Below are 16,865 nucleotides of genomic sequence, written 5' to 3'. Positions count from 1 at the left end.
CCTGTCGATCCCAGGGGCACCGAGGAACGAGGCGGTCCAGCCACATTTACTGGGTTCCTAGCACCTTTACAGATTGGATGAATACAGGATGAATGACCTGGAGAATGTCACACGAGATTATTCCCCTGCCATGCATCCTACAAGTGTTAGTGGTTACTTTGACAAGGGATGGATCAGAAAAATCAGCCGCACAAATACGTGATATCTTAATCAATAAAGAAATTAAAAAAAAAATAGAAAAATCAGCCCAAACCGGCTTGGCTCAGTGGATAGAGCGTCGGTCTGCGGACTGAAAGGTCCCAGGTTCGATTCCGGTCAAGGGCATGTACCTTGGTTGCAGGCACATCCCTGGTAGGGGGTGTGCAGGAGGCAGCTGGTCGATGATTCTCTTTCATCGATATTTCTAGCTCTCTATCCCTCTCCCTTCCTCTCTGCAAAAAATCAATAAAATATATTTTTTTAAAAAAAAAAGAAAGAAAAATCAGCCGCACGTGTTCAATTTCTCTACCTCCACGGGTGACCGTGTCTTCTCCTACCCTCCCCCGCCCCAAAGCAGTGCAGACCTGCGCTTTCTCCCTCACCCCCGAGTAATGCGATCGGTGCTTCCCGGCCGGGGCCCACGAGATCCGCCTCCCGGGCGGCTGTCCCCGGTCCCCACCTCGGTCCCCGCCCGGGGCCGCCGACCTTACCTTGCCGTGCAGGAAGAGGATCTTGTCCCGCGCGGACTCCCGCAGCACCTTCTGCACTCTGAAGCCGGAGAAAGGAAGGTGGGCAGGGGCAGAGGTGCCATTCCCCACGCCGGTTCCTTTGGCTTCCTTGTCCTCGGTGCCGGGGGCTTCGTCCCCTGCGGCTGCTACTTCGCGCTTCCTCTTGCTTGGCGGAGGGGCCGCGTCCGCCATGTTGCCCACGGGAGAGCGAGCGCCTGCGCAGACCCCGGCGCCCCCGCCCCGCCCACCTGCGGGGCTCGCCGCGACTACAACTCCCGGCATGCTCCGGGCGCTGAGCCCGGCGACCTGCCGGGTGACCCAAGTTCAGCCAAGGGACTGCATTGACCCCTGCGCTTAGGGAAGAGGAAAGGAGGCAGCCAGCCCTGACACAGGCGATCTCAGTGCTGTGCTGGGGAGGGCACCCCAGCTATCCGGGCCGGTCTCGGAAGGCTTTGTCACCTTGTTGGAATACCGACGCTTTAACAAAAATTATACCGACTCTGATTAGTTACGTGGAAGCAGTCCTTCTAAAACCAATCAGTTGATCCGGGACCGGTTTGGCTCAATGGATAGAGCGTCGGCCTGAGAACTGAAGGGTCCCGGGTTTGATTCCGGTCAAGGGCATGTACCTTGGTTGCGGGCATATCCCCAGTAGGGGGTGTGCAAGAGGCAGCTGATCGATGACTCTCTCTCTCATCGATGTAACATCATCGATGTTTCTAACTATCTCTCTCCCTTTCTCTCTGTATAAAAAAAAAATCAATAAAAAAATATATTTAAAACCAATCAGTTGAGCCGATCTTATTTATTGGTCCACATTTAAATATATATACACGTGTCTGTGTGTGTGTGTGTGTGTGTATGTTTTTTCCTGACCGGTTTGGTTCAGTGGATAGAGCGTTGGCCTGCGAACTGAAGGGTCCCAGGTTCGATTCCAGTCAAGGGCAAGTACTTTGGTTGCAGACACGTCCCCAGTGAGGGGTGTGCAGGAGGCAGCTGGTTGATGATTCTCTCTCATCGATGTTTCTAGCTCTCTATCCCTCTCCCTTCCTCTCTGTAAAAAAAAAAAAAAAAAATCAATAAATAGTTTTAAAAATATGTTTTTATTGATTTCAGAGAGGGAGAGAGAGACACATCAATGATGAGAGAGAATCACCGATGCGCTGCCTCCTGCACGTCCCACAACTGGGGCCTGAAACGCACACCCTGACTGGGAATCCAACTGCGACCTCCTGGCTCATAGTGGACACTCAATCACGGAGCCATGCCTTTGGGGCAGTGTGTATACATTTTTTTTTGACACCCTATATATTGAGTTGGATAAAAGGCTAATTGTTTCCTGAAGCAGAGCACATTAGTAGGGGAAGCTTAGGACCTGGAGTAATTAGTTATCTTCAACCAGAAACATTTGCTGCTTGTTCACAAGTTTCCTGGGTACATCCCTCACCCTCTGGGGCCGTTCAGTAGGAGGTTATCAACTGTATGCAACACTGGGAAACAAAATGCCCTGAGGGTAAATGACAGTAGCAAAACCTGCTTAAAACTACAAGGCCCTGATCAGAAAATGTCTAGGTGTGCACGCTCATTCTTTCTTTTCCTTCCTCCCCCTTTCTTGCTTCCTTTCTCTTTTCTTTGTCGTTCTGTCTCCTCCCTCCACCCATGTTTTTTCTTTTCTTTTGTTCCTTTCTTTTCTTTTTTTTTTTTTTTTTAATATATTTTATTGATTTTTTTCAGAGAGGAAGGGAGAGGGATAGTTAGAAACATCAATGAGAGAGAAACATCGATAAGCTGCCTCCTGCACACCTCCTACTGGGGATGTGCCCACAACCAAGGTACATGCCCTTGACCAGAATCGAACCTGGGACCTTTCAGTCCGCAGGCTGACGCTCTATCCACTGAGCCAAACCGGTAAGGGTTACTTTTCTCTTCTTGAACCTGGAAAGAGTAGCTGTATTTTAACAAAAAGCTCTGAATTCGGAGCCATGAAGTCTGGCTCCAACACTGACTAGCTGTGCAACTTTGGGGAAGTCTCTTACCCTCTCTGGGCCTCCATTTTTATTTGCCAGACATTGTCCATCCTGAATAAGACAGGAAAGAACTCTACGTTCATAGAATTCATATTCAAATAGAGATGAGGTTAACAAATACGATCGTTTTAGGTAACAATTGTGTTATTTACAGAATAAACAGCAATGCGATAGACTCTGGGTACAGGGAGGACTTTAGATAAGGTGGTCACAGATGGGAACTCTCTCAGGAGGTGACATTGAGCTAAGACTTGAATGATAAGAAGGAAACAGCCAGGAAAATGTGTTTCAGGCAGAGTTGATATCAGATGCTAAAGACCCTATAGCAGTAATGAGCTTGACATTATTTAGAAACAGGAGTGGCCCTTAGGTTGAGCACAGGAGAGAGATTGAGGAGAAATTTATTCATCAAGGCAGTTATAATTCTGATTAAAATATCCATAGCCCTAACCGGTTTGGCTTAATGGATAGAGTGTCGTCGGCCTGCAGACTGAAAGGTCCCAGGTTTGATTCCGGTCGGGAGCATGTACCTTGGTTGAGGGCATATCCCCAGTAGGGGTTGTGCAGGAGGCAGCTGATTGATGTCTCTCTCTCATTGATGTTTCTAACTCTCTATCCCTCTCCCTTCCTCTCTGTAAAAAAGAAAAAAAGAAAAAAGAAGAAAAAAGAAAGAAAAATATATATATATATTATATATATATAAAAGACTAAATCCTAGAAAATCTTGTTTGTGGAAACATATACAAAAAATGTCCACATGCTTACTGCTTTTACTAGAATAGCAAAAAACCTAGAGACAACCCAATGTCCATTTGTAAAAGAATGCATGACTAAATAGTGGTACGTTTACATGATGGGTTGAAAGTGAATTTACTGCAGTTACATGCCTCAATGTGGCTAAATCCTACAAACATGATAAACAAAAGGAACCTGCAGAATACAAATCATAATACTATTTATGTAAAGTATAAAACCATGTAAAAGTAAATACGTTGTCAGGGATACATACATATGTAGTAAATTTCTAGACAAAAGCTAAGAATGATAAATTCAAAATTCAGAACAGTGGTGACTTCGGGTGGGAGAAGGGAGGGAAATAATTAAGGGCCCAGAGGGAACACCGTAGGGGTTGTAACGTTTTACTTCTTCAGCGGGGTGGAAGATACGTGAGTGTACATGACAGTATGCTTTCGCCCTTTTCTATGTAATAAAATAATTCGGTTAACAATATAACATTTTTTTTACAACATATACAAATATTGACTCATACAGGTGAAACTAATAATTTTATATGCCAACTATATCTCAATTACAAATATATACAATACATGTATAAATATGTTCCAGTAAAAAGGACAGGGAAGTGAGGGAAGAGGCACCATAGTACACATTGGAGGAAAGAGAAATTGATTTTGGTTCAACCATCAACTTCTACTGAGAACTGATGAAGAACTGATGAGAACTGATGAAGGCACACGGCCCTTTGGCAGAAGAGAAATGCTGGTTTCTCTCGGGGCAGAGGCGAAGCATGAGCTCCAGCCGGACCCCTAATGCGGACCCACGTGTCAAAGCGTGGGCGGGCGGGCTTTTGATCCCATATCAAAGGTCCGAGTTTTCCTTCTCTTTACCCTACCTGCACCCTGACCTCTCTAATCTATTCAGAATGGTTTCTAGAGTGGAGTCTTTCATGACCTGCACCCAGTAAAATAAATACAGCACGGTGCTGAGTGCATGTTGCATGTAGCTTTCTGAGGTGAGTGAAGGGAAAGAAAAGGGCAGCAGTGTGAGGGTACGAGATTTGACACCCGTGACTTCCCCCTTCCATCTGTCCCAGGGTTTCCCCGGCAACAGGAACAACCACCCATGCTGAGTAGTGCCCTCTAGGCTTCTAGCTGATTCACCAGGTGAGTCACCTGTTCGGGAGGAAGGCATCTCTGTACCAGAGCCCAATCCCAGGGGAAGAAGACATAGGGGTGTGCCTGACTCACATCCTGTGAGGAGGAGGCAAAACATGGGTGGCCATCTCGGTAGCAGCAGCACCTCCTACCAACTCTTTCTGGCTTCACCATGGCCTTCCTGGGGAGTCCCCAGCTTGCTCACGGCCTTCCTGGGGGAGTTCCCAGCTTGCTCACGGCCTTCCTGGGGGAGTCCCCAGCTTCCCCAGTGCCTTCTTGGGGAGCCCAAGATAATGGAAGCCCACTGGGCAATCTGATCCCAGCATCACATACAAAGCGCTACCACCTCTGGCTCCTTGGGCCCTGTCACTCTGCGGGAGCCAGGCCCCGCGCTCTCTCCCTTGGTTTCCAGCTTGTGCCAGCTTCCTGCGTCCCTCGGTGATGTCAGAAGTGTCAGCTGAGGTTCTGCAGATCTGAAAGAGAGCAAACAGAATTACTGGGCTTGTCACCCTCCCCCAACACATCTCCTATAAATATTTCTTTCTTTCAGGGGCCTTTCTAAGGTGCTCCCTACAGTTTCCACCTCTTCTTTAAAGAAGAAAAAAAAAAAAGAAAAAAAAATTTTATTGACGCTTTTTTTTTTGTTTGTTTGTTAAGAGAGAGGAATGTCGATGTGAGAGAGAAGCCGATTGGCCATGTGCACACCGACCAGGACTGAACCTGCAACCTAGCTAGGTGTGTGCCCTGTCAGGGAATCACCCCCAACCTTTTGGTGACAGAAAAGGATACTCATCCAACTGAGCCTCACAGGCCAGAGCTCCTGTAACTTTTTATATAGTTTACTTCCCCCTGTAAGATAATGTCTTCAACTTATCAGGGGCAATTCTTCCCCATTACTTTACACCTCCTCTTGCCTCAGTAAACCACTAGAGGCCTGATGCACGAAGATTCGTGCAAGAATGGGCCTTCCTTCTCCTGGCTGCCAGCACCATCTTCGCTCCAGCCTGCAGCCACCTTTCCGCCTTCTCACGCTGCCCACATGCCCAGGGGGGTGCGGAACGCCGACAAGGCAAGCGTCCCAACCTTGGCTGCTCAGCGCCTGAGTATGCAAATTAACCTGCCATCTTTGTTGAGTTAATTTGCACACTCACTCCTGATTGGCTGGCGGGCGTCACGAAGGTGCGGTCAATTTGCATATTTCTCTTTTATTAGTGTAACTGTTCCTCCAACCTGACCTGCGTGAGAGAAACTCACGCTAGGAATGCTAACCATGGCTAAGACTTACCGAGGACTTGACAGGTGCCTGTTATGAGCGCTTTCCATGTGCCAGGCCCTGCTCTGAACAAGTACGCAGTGTGTATACTGATTTTGGTACATGGTATCATTCTCATATCCCAGTGAGGACACCCGGGCACAGAAGGGCTAACTTACTGCCTGAGAAACACACTGCTCTCAGAGCCTATGTGTTGAACTCCTGGGCTGCAGGGTTGTCGCCTGAAGGCCCAAGCAGATCGATGCTGATCCCTTCCCCGCCCCCACCCCCTCCTCACAGAGCTTACAGCGCAGGATGGCCTCCTTGACTTGGCGGAAGCCTTGGTCGGGCCCCCGGCCGTCCACGAAGTACATGAAGCGGAGCTCGGCCGGGTAGGCGGTCCTGGCCAGGCCAGCGGCGAGCAGGGGGATGGTGCGGCCCTCGGACCCCGGGGCATGGCTCAGGGCCTGCAGCATCTGGTACCTGCACCACGGGTCCCGCAGGAAGCCGGGGGTGATGAGCAGCACGCGGCAGTGGCTGCCGTCCAGAGCCCGGCACAGCTCGGACACGATGGCGCCGCCCGGGGCGGAGTCCCGCAGCTGCAGGAAGCAGCGCAGGCTGGCAGGGCTGTCCTCCAGGTAGGCCACCAACTCCTGCGCGGCCGCCAGGTCCTCCTCGCTGTGGCACACGCACACGTCGTAGTCCCTGCTCCAGCGGCCGCCGCTGCTGGCAGCGCCCCCACCGCTGCTGCTGCTGCTGCCGGAGGCGCCCTCCTGCTCAGGTGGCGGGGTGGCAGGAGACTCAGCCGATGCAGCGGTGCTGAGGCCCGGGGATGGGGGGTCATCTGAGCTCCGCGGTGGAGCATCACTGGGAGTGGTTTCCTGGGACACAGGCATCTCCTTGGGCTTCTTCGACAGCACCTGCCTGAGCCAGCCTGCGGGAGGAACTCTGCTCATAACTGATTCTTACCAGACACCCTCCTCCCAGCCACAGAGGGGAGATCAGGCCAGGAATCCCGCCGGCCTTCCTGCACTTGCCCACCTTCCTGCACTGGCCAATACCGCCCGACTCTCAGACTACTGCCCGCTAGGACCTGCCGAAGTTTCCACTGTCTTACAAGTTTTCTACCCAGCTCGTGTGGCTCGGTGGTTGAGCATGGACCTATGAACCAGTAGGTCCTGCCTGGATTCCCTGTCAGGGCTCATGCCCAGTGTGCAGGAGGCAGCTGATTAATGATTCTTTCTCATCATCGGTGTTTCTATCCACCCCTATCTCTCTCTTCCTCTCTGAAATAAATAAAAAGATACTTTCTAAAAAATGTTTTTAGGAACACATAAGAACTCTGACTGTTTTATAAGTCCTGGGATGTAATGTGCAGCAAGTGACTACAGTTAATAATATTGCATTGAAGATTAGATTTTAAAAGTTCTCTACACACACACACACACACAAAAAAAACACACCACACAAGATGGCGGCATAAGGTATACACCTGTACGTGCTACTTCTCACTACAACCAAAACTACAACTAAAAGACAAAATGTCTATAACCCAGAACTGCGGGAAAGCTGGGGGAGTAGAAGTTCTACAACTAGAAGGAAAGAGAAAAAGAACATTGAGACCGGGTAGGACGTGCACAAACGTGGAAAAGCAGAGGTACGGAGGTGCGCGAATCGGGCTGGCGGCTAGCAACTTGGTGCACTGTTGTTTTTTTCAATCCGAAGAGAGACATTAGCTCCCAACTGCTCTGAACTCCAGTTTCCAGTGAGACTCTGGGGACCTAGACTCTGACGGGGAGAAGGTGGACTGTCTGCCATCAGGTTGGAAAGTGAGGGTGGCTTTCTTGCAGAGGTGCACGCAGGAATCATTGTTTACTGCGCTGGGGTGCAGGACTCAGGGACATAGAGACTCAGAGACAGCTGACTGGCAGCCATCACTGTTTGCCATGCCCTAGTGATTCCCTGAGACCCCACCCCGCCCAATTTACAAACCCACCCAAGCTCTGCGCAGCGGCCTTTGCATACGAATGGCTTGCCCTATCACAGCTTAACCTAACAAACTGCAGCTCGGGTCAGACAGCTCCAAAACTTCCAAACCTCAACCAAAGAGGAGAAATCTGCAGATCTCGCCGTAGCTCCTGCTGGGTGGTCTCAGACAGTAGCTGACCTGCACCCCAATGGAGACCAGGAGCCAGTGTACCTAGTGGTCAGTATGAGATGACACCAGATTTCAACTCCTCACATCCATAAGTGACACATTCAAGAGGCAGACTCAATGAGCATCAAAGCCCCACGGAAACAAGTCCTGCCCCATAAGGGTGTCTCCAGCACAGCAGTTCTTCCATTATAGACATAGCGAGTCCCTACAGCCAATTGGCCTGAAGGTCCCCGTGATGCACTCCTCTTCTCCTCAGACAACAAAACCAAGGTGGGAGTCCCCGTCACCAGCCTCCCTGCACCTCTCCCCTGGGCTTGGCTGGGCCAGGCGGGTCCCTACCTCACCACTAGGAATACCGAGGACCACTCACAGGCGCGAGAACAGCGTTAGGAGTCTGCTTTCACTCACCAGCCATCTTGCCCAAAGGCTTCTTAGACCTGGAGCCAGAAGCTGGGAAGGGGGTGGATGAGGCCATAGTGTTAGGCTCAAAACTAACCCCATGAGACCAGGCATTGGTAAGGTGGGAGAAGGGAGGAGACCCAGTCTGGACCTCATGAGACAGCCATCCTGCAAGAGACAGAGAGAGAGGGTCACTTACCTTCCTCTCAGCCCCAGTGGGTGGGCTCTGATGGTCTTTCTCTCCTGATGCCTGACAGTTTCAATCTCCAGACGATCCCTCCACCCACATGGGAGAGATGCCACTGGGATTGGGGCTGATTAGATAAACCCAAGTCTGTGTGGTGCGGTGAGACTCACAGATGGGTTCAGCATGACCAGCAGGGACAGCTCTCCGCTCCACCCGGCCTGGAGTGCATCCGGCAGCTGGGGAAGGACGGCTGGCAGGTAGCTTTTAGTAGGGACTTCCGGTGTAAAGGCTGAAATGGGAGAAGCACAATTGCTATTTGGGCAAATCATTTTGTATCCAGGTAGGCTGATGCTGGGCAGAAGGGAGGAAACACATGCAGATGTGTACCTGTCTGTGTCCTTTCTGTCGGGCTTAGCAACATCTGCTTTTCTCTTTCAAGTATGTCTCTGATTCCTGCACCCATGCCCACTTCTCTTTCTGCCCCCTTGCTGCTGCAGTTCAAGTTCTTTTTTTTTTTTTTTTCTTTTTTTTTTTTGAGCATTGATATATTTTCATGCATCAACAGTCCCTGTTATCTTACAGTCATCCGCTTCACGTAGGGGTGTTTAGCATTGAACAATGGACAAAGCATTACTGTCCAACGTAGAATGACCACATGTAGTGGTCCAACATGTTATAGAATGGCATTTTGAAACTTCTTATTTTAGTGTGTCTTATCCAGGTTGTTCTATGTAAGGTCCCAGAGAGTTCGTTTGACCTTTGCAGATTCAGCAAAGAGGAAGGCGAGGAAGCATTCCTGTTGCTCCATAGCTGTAGGGCCAAGCTCTCCACCAGCCCTCCATCTCTGGCTCTGGCTGGGACCCAGGTAGGCTCTGCCCCAGAAACCTAGGCTGAGAAAACCTCTGCCATCAGGGACATCCTGGGCATTGTGGTGGGAAGAGAACGTGGCAAGTCACCCATCTAAGGTATTCTTGGTCCTTTGCATTTCCATATAAATTTAGAAGCAGTTTGACAATCCTTCCGCCACCCCACCCCCAAAACCACAACCCTTCTGGAATGAGGGACAGCATTGATCTAAATATTAGTTTGATAAAAACTGATGATTCTATTGAGTCTTCTAAACCACGAACATAGTATATCTCTCCAGTATTTAGGTGATTTTAAATACATACTATCCCACTGTTTTCTGAGCACCATGTGTCGTATACCATTGTCCTTTACATAAATTATCTCATAAACTTCACAACAATGCTGAGAAGCAGGTTCTGGTATAATGGCCAAAGGCCACAGTGAATAAAAGGTGAGGATCTAGCACTGGGCTTGCACACGCTGCTGTCTTCTCCACTATGTGGCCTTGCTTCCCTGAGCTGACAGGTGAGGGAGGGAGGAAGGGACGGTGAGAAGGAGGGAGAGAAGGCGGGGTGGTGGGTGGATGGAAGAAGTTATTAAAGGGAAGGCCAACTTAAGAGGAAAAGTTTCTCAAGGCTTCTTCTTCTTCTTCTTTTTTTTTTTTAATGTATTTTATTGTATATTATTTTATTGTATTTTATTGTATATTTCAAAACCTGCCAGAGGTTATCAGGCGTCAGCCCAGCATTAGGCTGAAACCCACTAGTGCTGGGCTGACGCCTGATAACCTCTGGCAGGTTTTGAAATCCTTTTTCTGCTTAGGGGTTACTGTCTGTCGACATCTTCAGTTCAGCCAGCCAGTATATCCTTTTTCCCCCAGTACTCAACTATTGTCACTTGGTTTTATAGTATTCCAGTATTTTTTGTTGGAATTTATTTTATTTTTAAAAATATATATTTTATTGATTTTTTTACAGAGAGGAAGGAAGAGGGATAGAGAGTTAGAAACATCAATGGGAGAGAAACATGGATTAGCTGCCTCCTGCACACCTCCTACTGGGAATGTGCCTGCAACCAAGGTACATGCCCTTGACCGGAATCAAATCTGGGACCCTTCAGTCCGCAGGCCGATGCTGTATCCACTGAGCCAAACCGGTCAGGGCTTTTGTTGGAATTTAAACTGTGTTATTTGGCCATCGTATACTTAAACTGGAGAATCATTTGGTATTTTAATGATAGCCTAAAGATTGAAAATTAGTCTAGTACGCTAATCTACTCAATAGATGTAGATTTAAAAGTTTCAGTCATATTTTATAAAATGACTTGCCCTTCTGGCTATATGTGCTGATTTGGGGGAATTGCTTTTTTTCAGTGCCTGGTTAAGAAAAAAATCCAGTTGCCCAACAGCATAGGCCACTGGAAGTGGGTTGGTAGAAGCCTGGGTGACTAACATTATGGAAAAGTTTAAACACAGAAAATAACACCATCTTTGACAGAGGTAATTGGGCAAGACAGCAGGTTAACTTCCATAAGCCACACACACTGGCTGCTTCCTGGAGCCTAAAACCCCAGCTACACCTTCCTTGTTACTTTTCAGTTCTTACACAGCTGAGGCTGGGGAGCTATTTATTACCCTCAAATATGCTTTAATCTTTACAAGATTTAGCAATAGTCACATATTGAGATTTGGGAGACAGTTTCCAAGCAGAGAAGATATTTTATGCACCCAACATAGGAGCATCTAAAATATGTACACAGATAATAATTTAATAATTTTTAAATAAATAAATAAATAAATACATAAAGCAAATTTGGATAGACATGAAGAGAGAGATAGACAGTAATAGAGTCATAGTAGGGGATTTCAACATCGCATTGACATCAATGAATAGATCTTTGAGACAGAAAATCAACAAGGAAACCAAGACCTTAAATGACACATTACCCCAGATGAGTTTAATTGATATTTTCAGAACATTTCACCCCAAAATACATTCTTTCCAAGTGCACAGGGAACATTTTCCAGGACAGACCAGATGGTAGGACACAAAACAAGTCTCAATAAATCTAAAAAGACTGAAACCATACCAGGCTTCTTCTCCTGCAAGAATAGTATGAAACTACAAATTAATTACAAGAAAAAAAACCTGAAAGACAGAAACACACTGAGGCTGAATAATATGCTATAAAACAATGAATTGGTTAATAACGAGATCAAGAAAGAAATCAAAAGATACATTGAGACAAATGAAAATGATAACACAACAAGCCAAAATCTATGGGATACAGCAAAAGCAGTCCTGAGAGGGAAATTCATAGCAATACAGGCCTACTTCAAGAAACAAGAAAATTTTCATATGCAATGGGGGAAAACTAAAAGCATTTCACTTAAGATTAGGAAGTACACAGGGATGTCCACTTCTACCACTCTTATTCAACACAGTACTGGAAATCCTAGCCATAGCAATGCAATAAGAAAAAGAAATAAAACATATCCAAATTGGAAAAGAAGTGAAACTGCTGTTATTTGCAGATGACATGATACTATATGTGGAGAGAACTCTTAAGATGTGACACAAAACAAAAAACCTACTAGAATTAATAAACTGATTCAGTGGAGTAGCAGAATACAAAATATTCAGAATTTGGTTGCATTTTTATACACCAATAATGAACTAACAGAAAGAGGAACTAAGAAACATTCCCATCAAAAATGAAATAAAGCCGAAACCTGTTTGGCTCAGTGGATAGAGTGTCGGCCTGTGGACTGAGGGGTCCCAGGTTCGATTCCGGTCAAAGGCAAGTATCTTGGTTGCAAGCACATCCCCAGTGGGAGGTGTGCAGGAGGCAGCTGATCGGTGATTCTCTCTCATCGATGTTTCTAACTCTCTGTCCCTCTCTGTAAAAAACCAATAAAATATATTTTTTTAAAAATGAAATAAAGTAAAATATCTAGGAATAAATCTAACCAGGGCAGTAAAAAAACCTCTACTGAAAAAAAATTATAAGACACTGAAGAAAGAAATTGAAGATGATACAAATAAATGGAAGCATATACCATGTTCATGAATAGGAAGAATTAACATAATCAAAATGTCCATACTACCCAAAGCAATCAATAGACTCAATGCAACTCCAATGAGAATACCAATAGTATTTTTCACAGAACTAGAACAAATAATCCAACAATTTATATTGAACAGAAAAAGACTCCAAATAGCCAGAGCAATCTTGAGAAAGAAGAACAAAGTTGGAGGCATTATGCTATCTAATATTAAACTATACTTCAATAAAAACAGCATAGTACTGGCATAAACACAGACACATAGATCAGTGGAACAGAACAGAGAACCCATAAAAAGAGCCATGCCTATATGGTCAATTAATATATGACAACATAGGCAAGAACATACAGTGGGGTAAAGACAGTCTATTCAATAAATGGTGCTGGGAAAATTGGACAGATACATTTAAAAAATAAAACTACACCACATTCTTACACCAGACACAAGAATAAACTCAAAATGAATTAAAGATTTATATGTAAGATTTGAAAACATAAAACTCCCAGAGGAAAACACAGGCAGTAAAATCTATGACATTTTTCTTTCTTTTTTTTCCCTGACACACCCTTTCTGTATCCATGTTGTGAAAAGACTGTCACAGTAAGTCTATTTATGTCGCCATACATAGTTACAGCTTTGCTTTCTTATGATTAGAACTTTGAAGGTCTATTCTCTTAGCAACTTTCAAATACATAATACAGTATTGTTAACTATATTGTACATTATATCCTCAAGCTATACATTATAGCCTCATGATTTATTTAATTGCCAAAACCGGTTTGGCTCAGTGGATAGAGCGTCGGCCTGTTCAAATACATAATACAATATTGTTAACTATATTGTACATTATATCTTCAAGCTATACATTATAGCCTCATGATTTATTTAATTGCCAAAACCGGTTTGGCTCAGTGGATAGAGCGTCGGCCTGCGAACTCAAGGGTCTCAGGTTCGATTTATTTAGTTTATAACTAGACGTTTGTACCTTTTAACCCCTTTCACCAATTTCATGCTCCGCCCCTACCCCAGAAACAAAATTTCTTTTCAAATTGAACTTAAATAATACAACCATAGAGAAAAAACAACAAATTGGACAACATTAAAATGAAAGACTTCTGTTCATCAAGAGACATTATTATGAGAGTGAAAAGGCAATCTTTCGAGAGGAAAAAAAATATCTTAAAATTACATAGCCAATAAATATCTGACATTCAGAATATTTAAGAACTCTTACAAACTAGTAAGAAAAAAAGAGAAAATCTATTAGAAAAATGGGTGGAAGAACTGAACAGATACTTGACAAAAAGGAACTCCAAGTGGCCAAGAGACATATGAAAATAGACACAAGGCATTAGTCACCAGTGAAATGCAAATTCAAACATTAATGCAGCCTAGCAGGTGTAGCTCAGTGGTTGAGCCTCAACCTAGGAACCAAGCCACAGTTCCATTCCCAGTCAGAGCGCATGCCAGGGCTGTGGGTTCTACTCCCAGTATGGGGCGTGCTGGAGGCAGCTGATCAACGATTCCCTCTCATTGTTTCTATCATCCCTCCCTCTCTCTCCCTCTTTGAAATCCATACAAATATATATTAAGAAAACTAAAACACCCTCAAAGCAATCCCACTAATGGCTTCTATGAAAGAGAGACAGAGTCAGGAATCGGTAGGGATGAGGAGGAAGAGGAAGAGGAACTCACACACTGCAGGGAGACATGTAAATTAGAGGGAGCAATCTGCAGAACTGTTTGGCACCATATAGAAAGCTGACACCGTACACACCCAGCACTTTCACTCTAGGAACAAGCCCGGCATAAGTGCTTACACCGAAAGAATTCTTCCCAGCCCTATTTAAAATAACCCCAACCGGGAGGGGAAGGGAGTGGGGGGAGGGGAGGGGAAAGTAGGGGAAATGACCCATGTCCATCAGTCCAAGTGCCCAGTTATAGAAATAAACTGTGGCCTCTCAGCATTACACACCAGTGAGAACCAACGGGTTACCGCCCCGGGGAACGTGGGTGGATCTCACGTGCCACACACACACAAAGGACAGGACATGGGATTCCAGCTATCAAAAGTTCAAAAGAAGTGAAACTACTTTGTGGGGTTGGCAGGCAGGTCAGTGGAGGTGCCAGGCGGAAGTTGCCATTGGAGGCAGGTGAGAGAGGCCTCTGGAGAGAGAGAGAGCAGCACTCTTACTGATTCTGGATACAAGCTGCACAGGAAAAGCTCAGTGTGGAAACTGGGTTAAGACACACGCTTACGGTCTGTGCACTTTTTCAAAAGCTTAAACAAATAACTAGAAGTGGCTTCCTGTGCCGGTGGGTGATCCCTGGCCGTGGGTTACCCCTGGGTGAGCTGCAGAAGGTGCCCTCCCTGAGGGTGGGCTTTGATTTCGCATTTCCAGGAGGAGGATGGCCTCTGTCCAGGTCAGTGGTGTCACTAGCACTCCCCCGGGTGCTCAGCCCACGGTAGGTGCTGTTTTAATGACTCTGGAAGGAAAGCCGGACAGGTCGCTCCCCTAAGAAAGCCACGTTCCCGCTGAAAGGCGGCCAGAAAGGCCCCGGGGAGAGAGAGGGAGAGGCTGTGGGGTCAGAGGGAGAAACAACCGCCCAGCGGCCCAGCCGGCCCGCCGCCCCGGCTTCTGCAGGGCGGGCTCCCTGCACCCACCAGCCTCTCCGCGGCGGGCCGGTGGGTGACAGCTGTCTTGGAGGCCCCTTTCTTCCCTCCTCCGCTCTGCCCGGGGTGCCCGAGGCAGCAAGTGGAGGAGCAGCAGGGAAGGAGGCGCTGGATCGGAAGGTGAGCCCTGCCCAGGACAGGGGCGAGCGCGGGGCAGAGGGGGCGGGGCGCGGGTCCCGCCCCCTCCATGGCCGCCTCCCTCCCTCCCTGCACCCCGCCCGGCTCGGCTGCCTTCCCACAGTCCCCGCACCTGCTCCGGGGGGCGCTCACCTACGCGGGGCCGGGGCCGGGCTGCGGTGCAGGCGGTGCAGGCGGTGCAGGGTGAGCTCCGGCGCCCGCCCGCCCGTCCGGCCGCCTCGGCGCGAGGGGAAGTGAGGCGCGGCCAGGGCACTGCCCCGCCCCCGGAAGTGCCGGCTGCGCCCGGCCCGGGGCCCAGCGGTGCGGGGCACCCACGGGGTTACCAGTTGGGCAGAAGCTAGCCGATGAGCCCTTGGCTTGGCCCACCAGGAAGACCCGCAGCCCCGGGGCGGAGAGGCCCTCGGCGCCCAGCTCTGCCCGCAGCCCTGCAGCTGGCCTGGGGCATCTTGGTAGCTTATTCGGGGAAACCCGTCTTCACCTTCCCTTCCCGCCTCCCTCCCCAAATCCCTGCGGCTCAGCCCTGGCATTAGACTGAAGATTCCCTGAGGCCGGGGGCCCATCTCCCGGCTCCAAACAGAGCCTAGAAGCACCGAGGTGAACACCGAGCCAAGTACTGCGCCGGCATCTCCATAGCTCGGTGCTGCGCCGAGGGGAAGGCTTAGTCCCTGTCCTTCGCACAGTTTGCTAGTGACACCGATGCAGTGATGAGCACAGTCTTCTCCCAGCCGCCCCAATACAGTCCTAAGGGGGAACAGAGGGTCCTCCAAAGCCTTGATAAGCTCCTTTGTCTTCTCCATGGAAGTGGAGGTAGTGCTCAGCCTTTCCTTCTGACCCACAGACGGGGTGTCTGTCCTAAGAGCGAGTGCCTACTGGGCACCCAAGGGCCCTACCTCACGGGGTTAATTAACAGGGGTGTCAGGTTTGACCTGATGGCACCTATCCCCACGCCCCTGGCAAGTTCCTCCTAGGCCCCAGGCCCCTGGCAATTTCCTTCTTGTCCTTCCCCTTCCTGGCTCTTCACCCCGCACCCCCAGGGGCTTCGAACACTACTCACTGGCAGCACATCTGCCCGCCCCTCCCTCCCTCCCCAAGATGACCCGTGAGACCCACCGCCATCCTTTGCTTCCTTCTTCTCTCCAAAGGACACTGGGGGGAGGGCATTGTACTGGCTGTCACCATCCCACTCACTTCTCCCTTCTGCACACGGCCCACACCTCAGACCCCGACGTGCACTTCCTCCAGAACGGCCCTCGGAGGTCCCCCTGATCTACTTGGGCTACATCCAGCCCCATGTGCATTTATATCATTGACCGTTCCACCTCTGCCGGACCCCTCACCCTCCTGGCTTTTCTTCTTTGGTTCACCCCGTGGTCCCCTACTCTCCTCACGTCCTGTGCTGATACCATCCTCTCACACGGAGTCCAGTCCGCTACCTCAGCCCAGGCCATCCGAGGCCACAATAAATTCAACCCTGAGAGACATCTCTGCAGGCGTCCTACAGGCACTCCTGGCTC

The 16,865-nt window shown here is 48.4% G+C and overlaps 2 protein-coding genes across 7 annotated transcripts in view; both read right to left on the bottom strand.

Annotated features, from left to right (window-relative positions):
* The window catches only part of DCPS (decapping enzyme, scavenger), a 35,091-nt gene extending 34,153 nt beyond the window's left edge, over positions 1-938 (bottom strand). For 2 of the 3 annotated variants that reach the window (XM_084867581.1, XM_084867582.1), the window contains exon 1: positions 690-922. In XM_084867581.1, coding sequence (XP_084723707.1) covers positions 690-899 — 210 coding nt within the window. In that variant the 5' untranslated portion in view covers positions 900-922. Of the gene's footprint in view, positions 1-689 lie in introns of all 3 variants that reach the window. The other variant, XM_084867583.1, reaches the window with a different exon arrangement.
* A 3,060-nt stretch (positions 939-3,998) lies between these two features.
* On the bottom strand, positions 3,999-15,589 carry TIRAP (TIR domain containing adaptor protein). 4 transcript variants are annotated; one of them, XM_084867693.1, is made up of 5 exons: positions 15,464-15,589; positions 8,796-8,914; positions 8,448-8,606; positions 6,189-6,815; positions 3,999-5,102 (listed from the first exon to the last, which is right to left on the bottom strand). In XM_084867693.1, the coding sequence occupies exons 3-5, from the start codon at positions 8,512-8,514 to the stop codon at positions 5,083-5,085; spliced, it is 714 nt and encodes a 237-aa protein (XP_084723819.1). In that variant the 5' UTR covers positions 8,515-8,606; positions 8,796-8,914; positions 15,464-15,589; the 3' UTR covers positions 3,999-5,082. The 4 variants fall into 4 exon arrangements, with proteins under 4 accessions (XP_084723819.1, XP_084723820.1, XP_084723821.1 ...); XM_084867694.1 differs by having other exon boundaries at positions 15,484-15,589; XM_084867695.1 differs by lacking the exon at positions 8,448-8,606 and having other exon boundaries at positions 8,638-8,914.
* Positions 15,590-16,865: the final 1,276 nt, after the last annotated feature.

Source organism: Pipistrellus hanaki, assembly GCF_964339955.1.
Source record: "Pipistrellus hanaki genome assembly, chromosome: 19".
In the NCBI taxonomy this organism is placed as follows: Eukaryota; Metazoa; Chordata; class Mammalia; order Chiroptera; family Vespertilionidae; genus Pipistrellus; species Pipistrellus hanaki.
This window is presented reverse-complemented; position numbering and strand designations above follow the sequence as displayed.

Bases quoted from the DNA above. Each gene is read 5' to 3' on its own strand.
- TIRAP (XM_084867693.1), bottom strand. From the start codon at position 8,514: ATGGCCTCATCCACCCCCTTCCCAGCTTCTGGCTCCAGGTCTAAGAAG. The intron at 6,816-8,447 runs GTGAGTGAAAGC...TTCCTCCCGCAG, and splicing joins GCCTTTGGGCAAGATGGCTG to GCTGGCTCAGGCAGGTGCTG. The intron at 5,103-6,188 runs GTAAGCTCTGTG...GCTCTCTTTCAG, and splicing joins CAAGGAGGCCATCCTGCGCT to ATCTGCAGAACCTCAGCTGA.